Source organism: Capricornis sumatraensis, chromosome 2 (assembly GCF_032405125.1).
Source record: "Capricornis sumatraensis isolate serow.1 chromosome 2, serow.2, whole genome shotgun sequence".
Lineage (NCBI taxonomy): Eukaryota > Metazoa > Chordata > Mammalia > Artiodactyla > Bovidae > Capricornis > Capricornis sumatraensis.
The window spans coordinates 72,888,177-72,903,745 of record NC_091070.1 but is presented as its reverse complement, the minus strand read 5'-3'; the positions used below and the strand labels follow the sequence as shown (position 1 = coordinate 72,903,745).

Below are 15,569 nucleotides of genomic sequence, written 5' to 3'. Positions count from 1 at the left end.
GTTCAGTATACTTGCATTAACTTTTCTGTTCTTAACTTATACATCATACGTTTGTTCACCAGTATAGAAACCCATTAATATATTTTTAATTTTTAAAAATTCTATACAGTTTTTAAATATTACTTTCCATTTACAGCTATCACAAAGTAGCTGTGTTGTAAAGTGTATCTTTGAGCCTGTCTTATACCCGGTCGTTTGTACCTTCCACTCCCCTAGCCCTATATTGCTGCTCCCCCACTGGTAACCCCTGGTTTCTTGTCTGTATCTGTGAATCTGCATCTTTTTGGTTATATTCATGATTTGGTTATATTTTTTAGATTCCACATATAAGTGATATCATATAGTACTTGTCTGTCTTTATTTCACTTACCATAGCATAATACCCTCTGGGTCTATCCATGTTGCTGCAGATGGTAAGATTTATTCTTTTTATGGCTGAGTAGTATTCCATTGTGGAGAAGGAAATGGCAACCCACTCCAGTGTTCTTGCCTGGAGAATCCCAGGGACGGGGGAGCCTGGTGGGCTGCCGTCTATGGGGTCGCACTGAGTCAGACACGACTGAAGCGACTTAGCAGCAGCAGCAGTATTCCATTGTGTGTATATGTGTATAGCATTCCATTGTGTGTACATCTTCTTTATCCATGTATCCATTCATGAACACAGATTGCTTCCCTATCTTGGCAGTTATAAATAATGCCGCTATGAACACTGGGGTGCATATATTTTTTCAAATTAGTATTTTCAGTTTTTTTGGATGTATACTCAGGAGTGGAATTTCTAGGTCAAAAGGTAATTCTGTATTTAGGTTTTTGAGAAACTGCCATACTGTTTTCCACAGTGGCTGCAACAATTTGCATTCCTACCAACAGTGTACGAGAATTCTCCTTTCTCCACATCTTTGTCGACATTTGTTAGTATTCTTTTTGATGATAGCCATTCTGATGGGTGGGAGGTGTTATATGGAAACCCATTTTGAAAAGTGGCTTTGTTGTCCACAGTAGAGCACATCCCTTGAGTTTGCTTATTTGATACCTTTTATGATGGTTCAATTGACATTGTCAAATAAGGAATGCTCTCATGGTGAATCTTTTTCTGCTGTCTTTTTATTTTCTGTGTGACTGTATATGAAGTCAGCTGATTCATTCTTAATTTTTACAGATTTTTGCATGAGTTAGCCCAGATCCCTAATTTTGCTGAACGTGCCCAGTGCATAATCTTCAGATCTGTCTTTTCTGAGGGTATCACCGCCTTGCACCGAAAGGTAGAGATCATCACACGAGCTTCTAAGGTATGTTTGCTGCCTAATTCAAGGATAACTTTGCCTTTCTTGGGGGTGGAGGAGGGAGTGGAGAGTGGGAAAGATCAACTTGAGTCCCTTTGTAGAAAACTTTTTGCCTTAAGATTATGTATTTCCCTGTGACGATTATCCCATAACTTTGTGTGCATGTAGGTGAATGAATAAGAAAGGAGATGCAGATTGATAGAGGATAAAGAGGAAGAAAAAAAGAACACTTCTACAGATTTCTCACATATTCCAAATACCTCCCAATATACATACTGGCCACTTAAAACCAACCTTAATAGTATAGTGTGTTTTCTACTCTGTCCAAGATTGCAAGAGATTTGCCTTAAACCAATGCACTGGATCATCTGAAATGTGTTTACATAGTGAAATATTGTAAGAAGATTCCAGAGACTTGATAAATGAAATAAATGATTATGGCAATGAGTGATGGGCCAATAAATTTTGCTGGCTTCATCCCACTGGTGTTCTTTAAAAATTCTTCAGCTTGGCATTTTCTCCCAGTGACCTGCATCCTTAACCACATGATGATCCTTCATAAACACTGTAGTGTTTAGTTGCTTATTTGAAGGCATTTTTTTTTCCCTTCTAAAACATAAAAAATTTCAATAAAGCGTAAATATCACCAAGGTATATAATATGCACCTTCTGATAATGCCCTAAAAAGCAGGAGCAGAGGTCAGCTTGGAGCTGCACTTGGTTTTCTGTCTTTACCCTGAAATAAAGGAAAATAAAGTCGACTGAAATTATAGAGAAGGGAGAAAAGTATCAATTTGAAAATTTGCACTTGGAGCAAAAGAATGAGAGAGAAAGAGGTGAAACAAATGAGAGAGGAAGCTGAAGAAAACCCCAGGAAGCTTGAAATTGTAAAAGGTAATAGACAAATCAGCAAGCGCTTAATAAACAGAGCCTGTGACCTCAAAATACATTATTGTAGTTCACCTCTGAGGGTTATTTCCAGGGATAAGGAAGCACAGGCATGCTGTTGTATCTACCCGACATTTAACTATGCTGTTTATATAGAGACAGTGTCCAAAACCAGATCCTCAAATGATCTTAAAACCTTTTGTATTTAGAAGCCATCAAATACAAAACCTAACTGTAACAACTCTCATTTCAATTTCTGAATCCTTTAAAATAAGTATTTAAAAAATAAAATTGGCTCAAATAGAAATGTAATATTTAATATTCAGTGTTAAAACATGTAGTTTGTAATTCACTGAAATGATAAAAAATGATGGCTGTTAACATAGTTTTTTAAGACACTTATGGCTTAATGAAGTGTATTTTCTGTTTCACCAATTGTAAATCCCGTTGGTAACAGGCCAGCAAACAGACTATCAGGCGCTTGGTGAACATTTGTTGTTGAATGAACATGGGTGCATTTGGATTTCAGCCTCATAATAATTATTATTTTTTTCCAGGGCTTGCTGCACATGAAAAGTGTAAAAGATATTTTAGCTCTCATTCTGGCTTTTGGAAATTATATGAATGGAGGAAATAGAACTCGGGGACAAGCAGATGGATATAGCTTAGAAATTCTGCCCAAACTCAAGGACGTCAAAAGTCGGGTACTTATTTTTCCTATGAGTTTCTGTGATCTGCCATCATTCTCCTTCTACCCCTTCAATTTTTTTTTAAAGTATCCCTAGTTGTCCATTTCATCTCTGTCTTCCTCCTAGCAGTACATTTTTTTCTTTGCTTTCTTTTGAATACAGGTTTTTCATGTTTGATCTTCTTTTGATGAAAAATTCCCAACATTCATTTGCTTGAAAGCACACAATTAGATGTTGAACTACCATGAGAGGATAAAACAGATAGTGTACAGTATTAGCCATAGCACAAGACTTGAATCTGTTTGAATTTGGTCTTAGCCACTTGTAATTTACTCACCCCTGAGTAGGGAGCCATGCTGAATCACCAAGGGAGCTGAGCGTTTGAATTATCCTTTGGTCCACAACAATTGGACTGGGGGGTCCACTGTCAACCCCTCTGAGCCTGATTATCATTTGGCTCCACACCCCTGCAGAGCTTTCTTTAGAAACAGGCAGCCCATAGCTAGGCGTCCCCGTCGGGGGGCAGGGAGGGGGCATGGAGGGAGGGGAAACACACAGGCAAATTAGAGTTAGACCCACGTGAACAAGACACAAAGGCTGCCTTGTGGGAGGGCTTGCTCTCCCCTGGAGTCCCAGGGTCATAAAGTGGCAGGGTGTTCCTTTTAAGCCATCTTGATTGTTTTTCATGCCATTAAGAACACGCATTTTTTGAGAGGTGGGAAGGGAGGGGTGGTTTTTCTGTTCTGCTCCCTGGTTCTCTAGCACTCCCCTTCCTCCTCCTTTTTTGGCTTTATGCCTAAAAATATTGAGACAGTCTTTTGGTTGGTTGGTTGCGTGTCTTAGCCATTACCTCAGAGGTCTTATGGATTATCTGTTTGGGTTTTCTCCCCCTCAGAGGAAAAGTGTAGTGTCATTTCTTTCTATAGATGCCATTAAAAATGAATGGGACAAGGAGAATTTCACCAGTATCAAACAGAATCCAGACTAGGTATCACAAAAGTATAAGAATTACAAAATGAGATTTCAGTTCTTTGACTGTATGCTATGGCAGAGTCTCATGTGAAGGATATTCATTTAAGCTTCTCTTTTAAACCTAGGATAATGGGATTAATCTGGTGGACTACGTGGTGAAATATTACCTGCGTTACTATGATCAGGTAAGAAATGGCATTGTGTGGAAAACTGTGCCTAATGGGGTTTCAGCTCCTTCCCATTGTTGGCATTCAGAAATTGGATGATGGCTGGATGGATGAATTTCAAGTCCAACATAGAATTTGAGAGCTCTCCAGCCTCCTTGGTTTACAGATGGGAACACTGGAGCCAAGAGAATTTAGTTGACTCTTGTGAAGGGAAGCATTATTCAGTGGTACAAATCTACTGCCTGCTAATCCACCATGTAACACTGCTTCAGAGAGATCCCTAGTCATCTCAGTGCCTTCTGACCAGATTGTGAGGGTTCCTGTGAAACCTATATCCGTTCAGTAATTGGTTATATTTGAAACTAGATTCTGGGCTGCAGACCAAAATTTAGGAACTTAATATGCAGTAATACTCAATACTTTATCGGCAATGTTCATTGGTGAACAAGTTAAAGATGTGGAATTTAAATCCATCTTCCCTGCTTAAATTACACTGGCCATTAGAAATAAAAATTTCTGTGAGAATCCACCTGAGCACCATTTTCTATGTTTTATTCCTTCTCATTAAATCGAGAACAAGGAGTCCTGGCTTTGAGAAGAAAGAGGTACTATTGTAAGTTGTTGAGAAACTTAGCAGTCAATAAATGGGAAAAGTCTTGGGAAAATGTTGTCAGGAGTCCCACTTAACTATCCACAAAGGCAGAGTTTTTCCTCGGTACCGAGGGAAGAAAAGTCAAGATTCCAGGGCGTCCTTTGCAAAAAGCCTGCAGTTTCATGCAGAGGACAAGCTAAGCACTGATCAAGTCTTTCGTCATCTCTCCTCCCCTCCTGGTGGGTTTATCTGACTGTCTGTAATGTAGGTGCTTGACACATACTTACTGAATTGAATGTACTGTAAATATCCACAAGTGTGCAGTCAGTAGCATCTGTGAAGAATTAGATGAGTGGAGGTGACAGATGCTTTCTGGTAGAGCAGTACAGGGGTGTTGAGCTTGAGGCAATGTTTGTGTACCCACAGTTCTGACAATAGGTACCAGAGTGGCAGAAGAACTATCCTGAAGAATCTTGGGGTGACAATTCAAAGCTGACACGAGCAGATTTGTGCATAGTCTCTATCTCAGCCATCCTTCCTACGCAGACACACTGTGTAGGAAGGATAAAATTTGCCTATGGAATTTGACTCCTGTTGAAGAGAGCTGAACCCAGTGGAATCAGCTTCACAGAGGAAAATGTTAAAATACAATAAGATTAGTTTCAGAAATCCTAAAGGAAATCAACCCTAAATACTCATTGGAAGGACTGATGCTGAAGCTGAAGCTCCAACATTTTGGCCACCTGATGTGAAGGGCCAACTCATTGGAAAAGACTCTGATTCTGGGAAATATGAGGGCAGGAGAAGGGAGTGACAAAGGATAAGGTTGCTGAATGGCATCACCAACTCAACAGGCATGAGTTTGAGCAAACTCCAGGAGATAGTGAAGGACAGGGAAGCCTGGTGTGCTGTAGTCCATGGGGTCACAAAGAGTCAGACACCACTTGGCAACTGAACAATAGGATGGTCCAGTTTAGGAAAAATAAGTCAACAACTGTGTGGTGTTCTCCAGGTTTTTCACTGGGCAGAATGAATTTCACTAAAGAGTGTAGGATTATGTGATTTATAAAATGATCCCTTCCCTCTTAGGAGCCTAAGTGATGATGCTTGTGGTTAGTGGTGAAGAGCAATTAGCAGAAGAAAGGTGACTCTTGCTCCAAGCTTCCTTCTACTCATGGATGATTTTTGGTCCAAGTTGAGGTCTATGTGAAGGTTAAAGAAACCCCTCTAGGGCCATGCCTTTTGAACTCTTAACTGAGCAACTTTCATAAGTGCTACTGCTGCTGCTGCTAAGTCACTTCAGTCGTTTCCGATTCTGTGCGACCCCATAGACCGCAGCCTACCAGCCTCCGCCATCCCTGGGATTCTCCAGGCAGGAACACTGGAGTGGGTTGCCGTTTCCTTCTCCAATGCATGAAAGTGAAAAGTGAACGTGAAGTCGCTCAGTCGTGTCCGACCCTTCGCGACTCCATGGACTCCAGCCTACCAGGCTCCTCCGTCCATGGGATTTTCCACGCAAGAGTACTGGAGTGGGTTGCCATTGCCTCCTCTGCATAAGAGCTACTACTAAGCTGATTTGCTCATCAGCATTTTCTCTTTTTCTACCTTAAAAAAAAGAAGAAACTGAGACTGAATCTGATAAAAAGTTTTAAAGACTATAAAAGAGATATGCATGAGTTCTTCCAATGCTGATTACTGTGGAATTTTGTGGCAAGCATCTTAGATGTTGTTCCATCTTGGCACTCATACTAAAATACTGCTTCCATTGTTTTTTAGAGCAGTAACATAAGTAAAGGAAAGTGAAAAATAGTATACTGATCATGTAAAATAATGTTCTGATCAAATGAGGAAAACTACTTTCTTCTAGCATTACAAATGGGGCCAGATGTCTTAAAGGAAGAGGGAAGGACCCAGGGAATTCTTGAAATCACAAGAAAAGAGGGTAATAAGGTAGATGACCCCTGTCCAAGATGCAAACTTCCCAGAACAGTGTTCCATAAACTGTCTGTAATAGTGCCAAAGTTTATTGGTAGACCTGATGGTGAGTACTCAACTGAGAACAAGACATAATTCCTGCCTTCAAAGTGTTTATCGTCTAGTGGGGAAGACACCAAGCTAACAAGACAATTTTTAAATTAATGTTGATAAGTGCTGTGATACGGGAAGAAGCAGGGGCTCTTGGAAACATCCAGGTGCTGGAGTTCTGGGGAGAGCTTTAAAGAAGTGCTGTTTTGAGACTTGAAGAAGTATGAACCAGGACATGTGAGGAGGGCCTGGGGAAGGATTTGGAAAGAGACAGTTTTGTAGACAAAAGTCTACAAGCAAGAGATTGTGGCCTGTTCTTTTATTTTCTGAAAGTCTGAGAGTGAGGGAGTTAGAGATAGGAGAAGGGAGAAATCAGGCTAGAGATGGAGACAGAGGCCAGATCATAAAGTGCCTTGTAAAGCAGTTGTAGAGTTTGGAATTAGTCCTAATGGCAGTAGGGAAGATGGAATGTGAAGGAGAGCTGGCAGAGTAGCCTGTGTGGAGAGAAGCATAAGCGAAGACAGCCTGAAACATGTAAGACACAAAGCTCACGTTGAACAACTTGGGGAGAAAGCAGGCTGGACTGGAAAAGATAGCTGAGGCTCTGCTCTCCCTGTGTGCCGACAGGCTGTGCACCTCTGGATGTTTCTCTGCTGAGATCCTCTCTTAGCTGTAGTTGTGAAGTTTGTCAGCACTCTACACAGCCCTGCTTTTGTAAATACCTACTAAGATAGGTCTTGGCTGATGGCTCAGACGGTAAAGAATCTGCATGCAATGCAGGAGACCCAGGTTCGATGCCTGGGTTGGGAAGATACTCTGGAGAAGAAAATGGCAACCTACTCCAGTATTCTTGCCTGGAGAATTTCGTGAACAGAGGAGCCTGACAGGCCACAGTCCATGGGGTGGCAAAGAGTTGGACATGACTGAACAACTAGCTTTATACTTCCAAGGCAAGCAACATGAGGAGAATCTTTACAAATATGTGAGGAATTTGATCACACAGGCACACACAAACACAGGCACGAGCTTTAAAGTGCAGAGGAAGGTAGGTAAGAGCATAAATGAGTGCAGCTGCTCCTCCCACTTCCGTGCTGCCTAGTCCAGTACCTTCTAATTCACAGCCATGCTGCTGCTGCTGCTGCTGCTGCTGCTGCTGCTGCTGCTGCTGCGTCACTTCAGTCATGTCCGACTCTGTGCGACCCCATAGACGGCAGCCCACCAGGCTCCGCCATCCCTGGGATTCTCCAGGCAAGAACACTGGAGTGGGTTGCCGTTTCCTTCTCCACCCATGGGCATACCCCAAAGATGAGTTATCTAATTGCTACCATGTGAAGCTCAACAGGGACTTTCAGTTTAAGCACTTTCATGTGTTCTTCCTATACCTTTTTCCATGGGAATAGAGCGTCTAAGATTAGGACATATCTGACTATTTTCTCTTTGATTCAAGAGTCAAATTAAAACCCAACCCAGGGACTTGCCTGGCAGTGCAGTGTTTAGGACTGCCAGGTTCCACTGCAGGGTGTACAAGTTTGATCCCTGGTCCAGGAATTATGAGCCAACATGCTATGAGGCACAGCCACAAAATAAATTAATTAAAAAAATTAAAACCTCAGCCCATGCCATAGCCATAGCCTTGGCCTCAGTGCCAGTAAGACCAAAATGACAGTACAAAAGACGCAGAAGCACTTCAATGTAACCAGTCCAAAGTTAGGAATAGCAGGGGGTCTTTGCTATGATTCTTATCCGACTGTCCAAAAAAAGATGTTTTGGAATTTCAACTGAAAGTGACGATTGGGAAGTATAATGTACTTTTGTTTACCATATATTCTAGGAAGCAGGAACAGAAAAGAGCGTTTTCCCCTTGCCTGAACCACAGGATTTCTTCTTGGCTTCTCAAGTCAAATTTGAAGACCTTACAAAAGATTTGAGAAAACTGAAGAGGCAACTAGAAGGTAATGGGAACTGTTCTGTTATTATGAGCATAGATATTTTTTAAATGGTTGAAGAGGGTGATATCTCTCTGGCTCATGGAATGGAATTGGTGAGAGTTCAGTAACTACAGTCTTCGGGACACTCCCATCCCTGTGTACTATCTGGAGTCACTTTATTTACTCATCTTTCTCTTTTGTTAGTGTTAATCAGTGCTTGCTAGATATGTATCTTGTTACCTGTATTTTCCAACATGTAACAGATATAAGTGCAACTCTTTTTTTTTTTTTAATTCTTACTGTGGTCTTATATGATTCTTCTAACTAGGGTAAGAAGGTAAAGGCAACCCAAATAAGCAGGAACCGCACTAACTCCATTTTATAGATGAGAAAAATGAAGCTTAGTAAAGCTATATTCACACAGCCAGAGAGAGGCAGATTAGATCTAACTAGAAAATCTCAGTGTTTTCTAAACTAGTTTACTATGCTGCCTTATCTCTCTTTCTCTTACTGCCATGCAAAATGCACACTCACATTCCTATATATTTTGTTTATGTATATAAGTCTAATAGTGATGGCCAGATCCATAGTAAACAGTCTATTTTCATTTACATTTTTAATTATCCAAAGCAAAATGCTGAAAGCCCTTTTTGGCTTTTTTAAAAGGTGAAAATATGTCTCTGTTGGGCAGGAATTTTCCTTTGGCATCTCTCAAGTCTTGTGTTTTCACAGTGGAGACATCTCCTTGTCCAAGAATATAAATACTTGCCTCAGAGCTTGTATAACTCCTATTGAAGAGCTCTGCAGAGGATTTAGGGAGCGTGTTAATGTGGAAATGGAGCCCAGAGCGCCAAAAGCAGAGCTTGAGGAAATGAAGAGCTTGCACCAGGAATATTTTTACACTAAGACATAAAATAAACATTTTTAAAATGTTTATTGTGAAAGAGTACTCAGAAATCTAAGTCTTAGATGGAGGACAGCTTGGAAATGCAAGTAAAGTGGGAAAGATCTGCTCCCGGTGGCAAGGCGAGCCATTTATTTTTACTTTAGGCATAAAACTTACTTAAATAAGGATGGTGGTTACAACTGAATATTTTTACCTTGTAAATGATTTTTAAAGGAACATGTGGAGTTTCTTTTTCCTCCTGTTGATGTGGTCAAGAGCGTGAATTCAACCAACTGGATGTTTTGTTCAGGAATGTGATCTGTGAACACATGATCGTTCTTTTTCCTCTCCTCAAAAACAGTTTTTTTCCTTGACTGAGATGAGCTTGATTCTTATTGTAAGAAAGTGGAGTAAGCCATCACGTATCAGTATTTTTCTGTCCCTCTTCAATGGCAGAATTAGGGCCAGGCCAGGCTTCAAGGTAGCTGATGCAGCAGCAGAGAGGACCTGTGCTTGTCCAGTACATGTGTAAGATATTTAGGCTCCTCTGTCCATGGAATTCTCCAAGCAAGGATACTGGAGTAGGTTGCCATTTCCTTCTCCAAGGGATCTTCCTGACCTGGGGATCGAACCCCCATCTCCTGTGTCTCGTGCATTGGCAGGCCAGTTCTTTACCATCTGAGCCACCAGGGCTGTCCCTAACTGCCCATCCGCTCTCGTCTCTTGGTCCTTGTGAAACCACGGTCTCCCCTCTCGTGTAGTCTTCGAGCAGAAACCTGATCTGTGTTGGATCTTTCCTCTTCGCCTGCTTTCCCTCCATGGGCTCTCTTTTATCAGGCAGCCTGGCTCGGCCCCCTGCCTTTGATGTCTCTGTGTGTGTGATGATAAGTAACAAAGGGAAAAGAGGAGTGGATTCGGAGGACAGTGGAGAGACGTGAACCGTACTTTCTCTAGGGTGATCTGGGGTGTCATTCCAGATCTCTGAGGACTTAACTGATAGTTTCCTCAGGCAATTTTAAGGATATACAGGAACTTCTGAAGCTGGAAGAGCTGCCTTATACAGGAAAACTGAACAATACCTCAGCTATTTTTCTTCTTTGCGTGGCATGTCATCAGAAGACATGAAGTTCACCACCCAGGCAAATGAGGAAACCGGGGCTGCCCCACACACATTGAATATTTAAACAAAAATGCCCTGCTAATCTTTAGAGATGCCAGTGTTTTTAATACATGAAAGGTACCTAGTAAATATTTAAAGAAAATACAGACCATCGGTTCTCTAATGAATTTCTTGTTCTTCCAAATCCCATCTGGCAAGATGGCCAGAGTCGTGGCGGCCCGTTTCATCTCCCGTCCCCATTCAGGCTTCAGCTCCGTTTCCATAAGGCCTGGGTGTGAGCCGAGATTGAATGTTTAATTGAAAAGGACATAATTTTCACACATACAGCAAAGATTTGATGAGGCTTTGAGGTTTATTGTAGCCATTAAAATGTCGTGGCTGCTGGCAAAACCCCAGAAAATGTCTAAAGCTAAACCAGATGTGATTAGCAAATTTCAAGAAGGCTCAGGCCCTAGTTCTCTGGGCAGCCATAGACTTTGAAAAGAAAATCATCTTGGGTTGCAAGAACCACACCTTAACAATGGAGTGGAAGTTAAGTGATGGTTTTTGGTTGTATAGATGTTGCTGATGGCAGTAGAGATTGGCAATGAGATTGTCTCTTTCCTAGAGACCAGCACTTTTATGTAGGAAGACATAGCAGGGAATTGAGGACAGTAGTATCCGCTACAATTTATTGTGTGATTATTATCAGGCACTTTCCATAGCATCTCTGTAAGTCTTTACAATGATATTGTGAAGCAGATACCATTATACAGTCCTCACAAGAGGAGGAAATGGAAGTTCATGGTGCTCAGGTGACCTGCCAGGTTACTTCACAGCTGATGACCTAGTCGCATTTTGAAACTAGATATGACTCTAAGGCCTGTTACTCATGACTTATCCTGCTGCAGCCCCCAGAAGTCTCCATAATCTGACCAGAGGTCACAACAGAAAGATACATATTCCTAGAAAATGCATAGAGCCTCATAAGGAAACAGATGACAGAGTTAGTGTATGAGTGTGTGTGTGAGCCCAAGAACCTGCTCCGACTATGTATGTGTTGATAGACCCTCAGATCACTTAGGTCGCTGAGAGTTGGACACGACTGAGCGACTTCACTTTCACTTTTCACTTTCATGCATTGGAGAAGGAAATGGCAACCCACTCCAGTGTTCTTGCCTGGAGAATCTCAGGGACGGTGGAGCCTGGTGGGCTGCCGTCTATGGGGTCGCACAGAGTCGGACACGACTGAAGTGACTTAGCAGCAGCAGCAGCAAATCACTTAGAGACATGGGAAAGAGCTTTGTGTGTGGGGTGGGGTTACATGGTTGGAGGAGATAGAGGAGAGATGGGTTACCAAGGTGAATGGTACTGCACAGGATTAGGAACTCAGACTTTAGAGTCAGAGATATACTTTCTACTGGCAATCCACTCCAGTATTCTTGCCTGGGAAAATCCCAGGTTTGCAACTCCAGGGAGTGTAGCCCTGCCAGGCTCTCCTGTCCATGGGATTTTCGCAGGCAAGAATACTGGAGTGAGTTGCCATCTTCTCTTCCAGGGGATCTTCCCGACCCAGCGATCGAATCCACACCTTTTGTGTCTCTTGCACTGGCAGGCAGTTTCTTTATCGCTAGAGCCACCTGGGAAGCCCAGATAAACAGTATCATTTCACCTGATTTTTTTTAAGGGCAATTATAACACCTGCATCATCAGAGGTAATGAATGCATAGTCCGTTAGTAAGGAAAGTTTCAATATAGCTGGTTAACAGTACACACCTTTTACTGGAAAACACATACTTTGTGGAATCAGGCCCATAGTGTTGAGGGCCAGCTGACTGTATTCGTGGAGAATGTAATTCCCAGAGCACTACAGAACAAGTTCTTGGTGATTGTGAATGTATTCTTTGTCTTATTTATTGTCGTACATCCCTTAATCAGATAGTAAATTTTATTTCCCTGATACTTTGGTGATATAAGTCATACCTGGGAGCAAGCAACAGGAAGAACTGCTCTCTGTCTCATCCCTTGACCTTGTTTGCTAGCTCACACTTTGAAGGTACTCTTACAAACCCATCTCTGGTAGGCAGAGTAACGGCTCCCAAAGATGTCCAAACCCTGCTCCCTATAGTCTGTGACTTTATTACCTTACATGGCTAAAGGGGACTTTGCTGACCTTGAGATGGGGAGATTATCCCAGACTGGCCAAGTGGGCCTAATCTAATCACGCAGATCTTTAAATGAATCTTTAAAAGCTGACAACTTTCTCTGAGGTCAGCGGGAGATACTCCAGTAGAATGATCAGAGAGATGCAGTGTTGCTGGCCTGGAAGATGGAGGAAGTGGGCAGTGAACCAAGGAATGTGGGAAGCCTCTAAGGCTGGAAAAGGCAAGGAACAGATTCTCCCTAGAGCCTCCAGAAGGGAATGCAGCCCTGTCAACACCTTGATGTCAGCTCAGTGAGACCCATGTCAGACTTCTAACATACGAAACTATGAGGTAATATATTTGTATTGTTTTAAGCCATTTAAGTCTTCTGTAATTTGTCATAATAGCAATAAGAAACAAACACGCCATGAAATGCATTCTTTCTGATTGTGCCAGTTAAAACCAGTCACACACACATGCACGCATGCATGCATGCACGCACACACACACACACACACCCCATTGCTGAGGCCCTAGATGTAGGATTCCCCAGCTAGTGACTCTCACCAGTATTGCATGAAATGTGAACTGGTGCTCTCTTAAAAAAAAAAAAAAAAAAAGGCTGTAGCCGCACAAACCTGGAAATGCTGTATACTGAAAACAAATCACAGGGATACAGTGCACATGAACTTATTCAAGGTTCTTTGAAATCCTGCAATTTTCAAAAAACAAACAAAAGCAAATAGGTTTAACCCTGCTTGAACCAAGATTTCTCAAAACATCAAACATTGTTTTCTTTTCTATCACTGAACGTATTTAGTATATGTCATAGAATATGTTTTCCGTTAAATACAGTTTAAGAAGAAGGGATGTTGATATTGCTGTTAATTCTTAATATAAAAAACACAGCTGTTGGTTAAATGGTCATTCCTGGATGATCTTCGTAGGTGTAACTGTGATAAAGAGCCTTATTCGAGCACGCTTCATACTCCCTAGCTTCATTACCCTACATGGGTTTGTTATCCACATAAACATATATAGTAGAATAAGTCACATCCTCGCTGATGTCTTGATGCTTGAAAGCCAAAATGGGCAACTTTAGTGTTACTCAAAATTATTCTAGTATGATGTCATTGCCCCCCAAATCCACATTTGTGTGACATGATCCAATTTTATTATTATTATTTAAATAATTATATTATTATTTAAATAATTATAAAAATTATTTCTGGGTTTCAAAGTAGAACAGCCAATTTTTTTGTTGTTGTTGGAAAGGGTAGGAACTCTTCAGATAGGTGTTGAGAAGTCAGCCTATTATGAAAAGCTTAAGGATAAAAATAAATTGCCCTTAATAGCTAAGAAAACTTACTTGGTACCCCCTATCATTAAGGGTAGGATATTTGATCAACTAACTGTGTACTAAATCTTGACTTGAAAATGATGCATTATTAACCCTGCTACTGCATATGTAAATTGGGAAAAAGTAATCAGTAGTTAGGGCTTCCCTAGTGGTTCAGATGGTAAGGAATTTGCCTGCATTGAGGGAGACCCAGGTTTGATCTGTGGGGCAGGAAGATCCCCTGGAGAAGGAAATGGCTACCCACTCCAATATTCTTACACTCAGGATAAGATAATCTAACTTGTTTGAGAATGTTGGCAGAGATGCAAGTGAGTATGTGTGTGTTCATGTGTGTTTTAAGATAATTCTGATGATGTTCTTTTCTCTAAACACTTTAGACTATATTTGAACATGTCCTTTCTTATGTATCATTTAGAAATATTTTGGAATACACTTACACAGTTTCAGAGAGGCAAAGAGTCTCTGTTAACTTTTTTGATATCTGTTATCACTCTATAAATGTTTATCCTTCAAATGTTTATCCTGAAATGTTAACTCTTTTAAGCCTTCTGTAAATGAGATGCTGTGTGAAATGTGTAGTCCAGGCATTCAATAAACACTGCAGGCTTTATTCTAAATTTGAATAGTAGTAAGATCTCTAACTTGACATTGAAATATATTCATCACTTCTTCTGACATTTTCAATCCCCATGTCCTTATTTTAGTAGAGAGACCAGATTAGCCCAGAAGAATCCAAATGAACCTCTGTTTTGTATGAAATTAGTATCTGAATATTCTACCTCTAAAAGCTAAGTTACAGAAGGATGTAAATTCATACATACATGAAAGTAACAGCTTAAAAAGGAAATGTGTTTTGTTTTTGGTAGTTTTTTTTTAACTATAGTCAGCATGTCTTCCAGATGAAGTTGGTAGATTGAACTCATTCAGTTAGCTTCACTCCTTTCTAAAAGCCCACAAAACAAAAACATTTAGAGGCACACAGTCAAAACCAATATAGTCAGCTACAAGAGGAGGAATTAGGGAGGAAACACACACACACACATATAAACAGGAAATGAGAACATTTCCACGTGGTAAATTGCTTATGGCCCTGGACACAGACTAGTGTGGTGGCAGTAGGTTTGGATGTGAATATAAAATCATACAATTAAAACTAGTTTCAAAAACATAAGTTATAGTCAACTGTCAACTATAGGTAGCTAGATTAGTGAGGTTGAGGATCAGTGATAGTCCATTAAACATTAATGCGTCATTTTTAACTGTAATCTCTATGAGTCAGCTATACTATTTACATGTTGGAAGACCTTCCCTGTTTGAAACAACATAGTAAGCAGTAGACCACCTACTGTTTCCCCTGCAAGGTGGAAGCAGTCCTCATCTTTAACTCACTTAACTTCATAAACAAATTAGTGTCTGGGCAAATACATTGATGAGATAGTATTAGTGAGGTGATGAGGGTGAGATGAGTTTGGAACTCTGAACACTGATAGCATCAGGGAGGGAACCTGCCTGCAGGAGAGTTGGTGTCCCCAGAGA

At 41.0% G+C, this 15,569-nt stretch overlaps 1 protein-coding gene across 2 annotated transcripts in view; it reads left to right on the top strand.

Annotated features, from left to right (window-relative positions):
* Positions 1–15,569, top strand: part of FMN1 (formin 1) — a 434,454-nt gene that overhangs the window by 279,980 nt on the left and 138,905 nt on the right. For both annotated transcript variants that reach the window (XM_068965008.1, XM_068965009.1), the window contains 4 exons: positions 1,160–1,289; positions 2,729–2,875; positions 3,958–4,017; positions 8,448–8,568. In XM_068965008.1, coding sequence (XP_068821109.1) covers positions 1,160–1,289; positions 2,729–2,875; positions 3,958–4,017; positions 8,448–8,568 — 458 coding nt within the window. The remainder of the gene's footprint in view (positions 1–1,159; positions 1,290–2,728; positions 2,876–3,957; positions 4,018–8,447; positions 8,569–15,569) is intronic.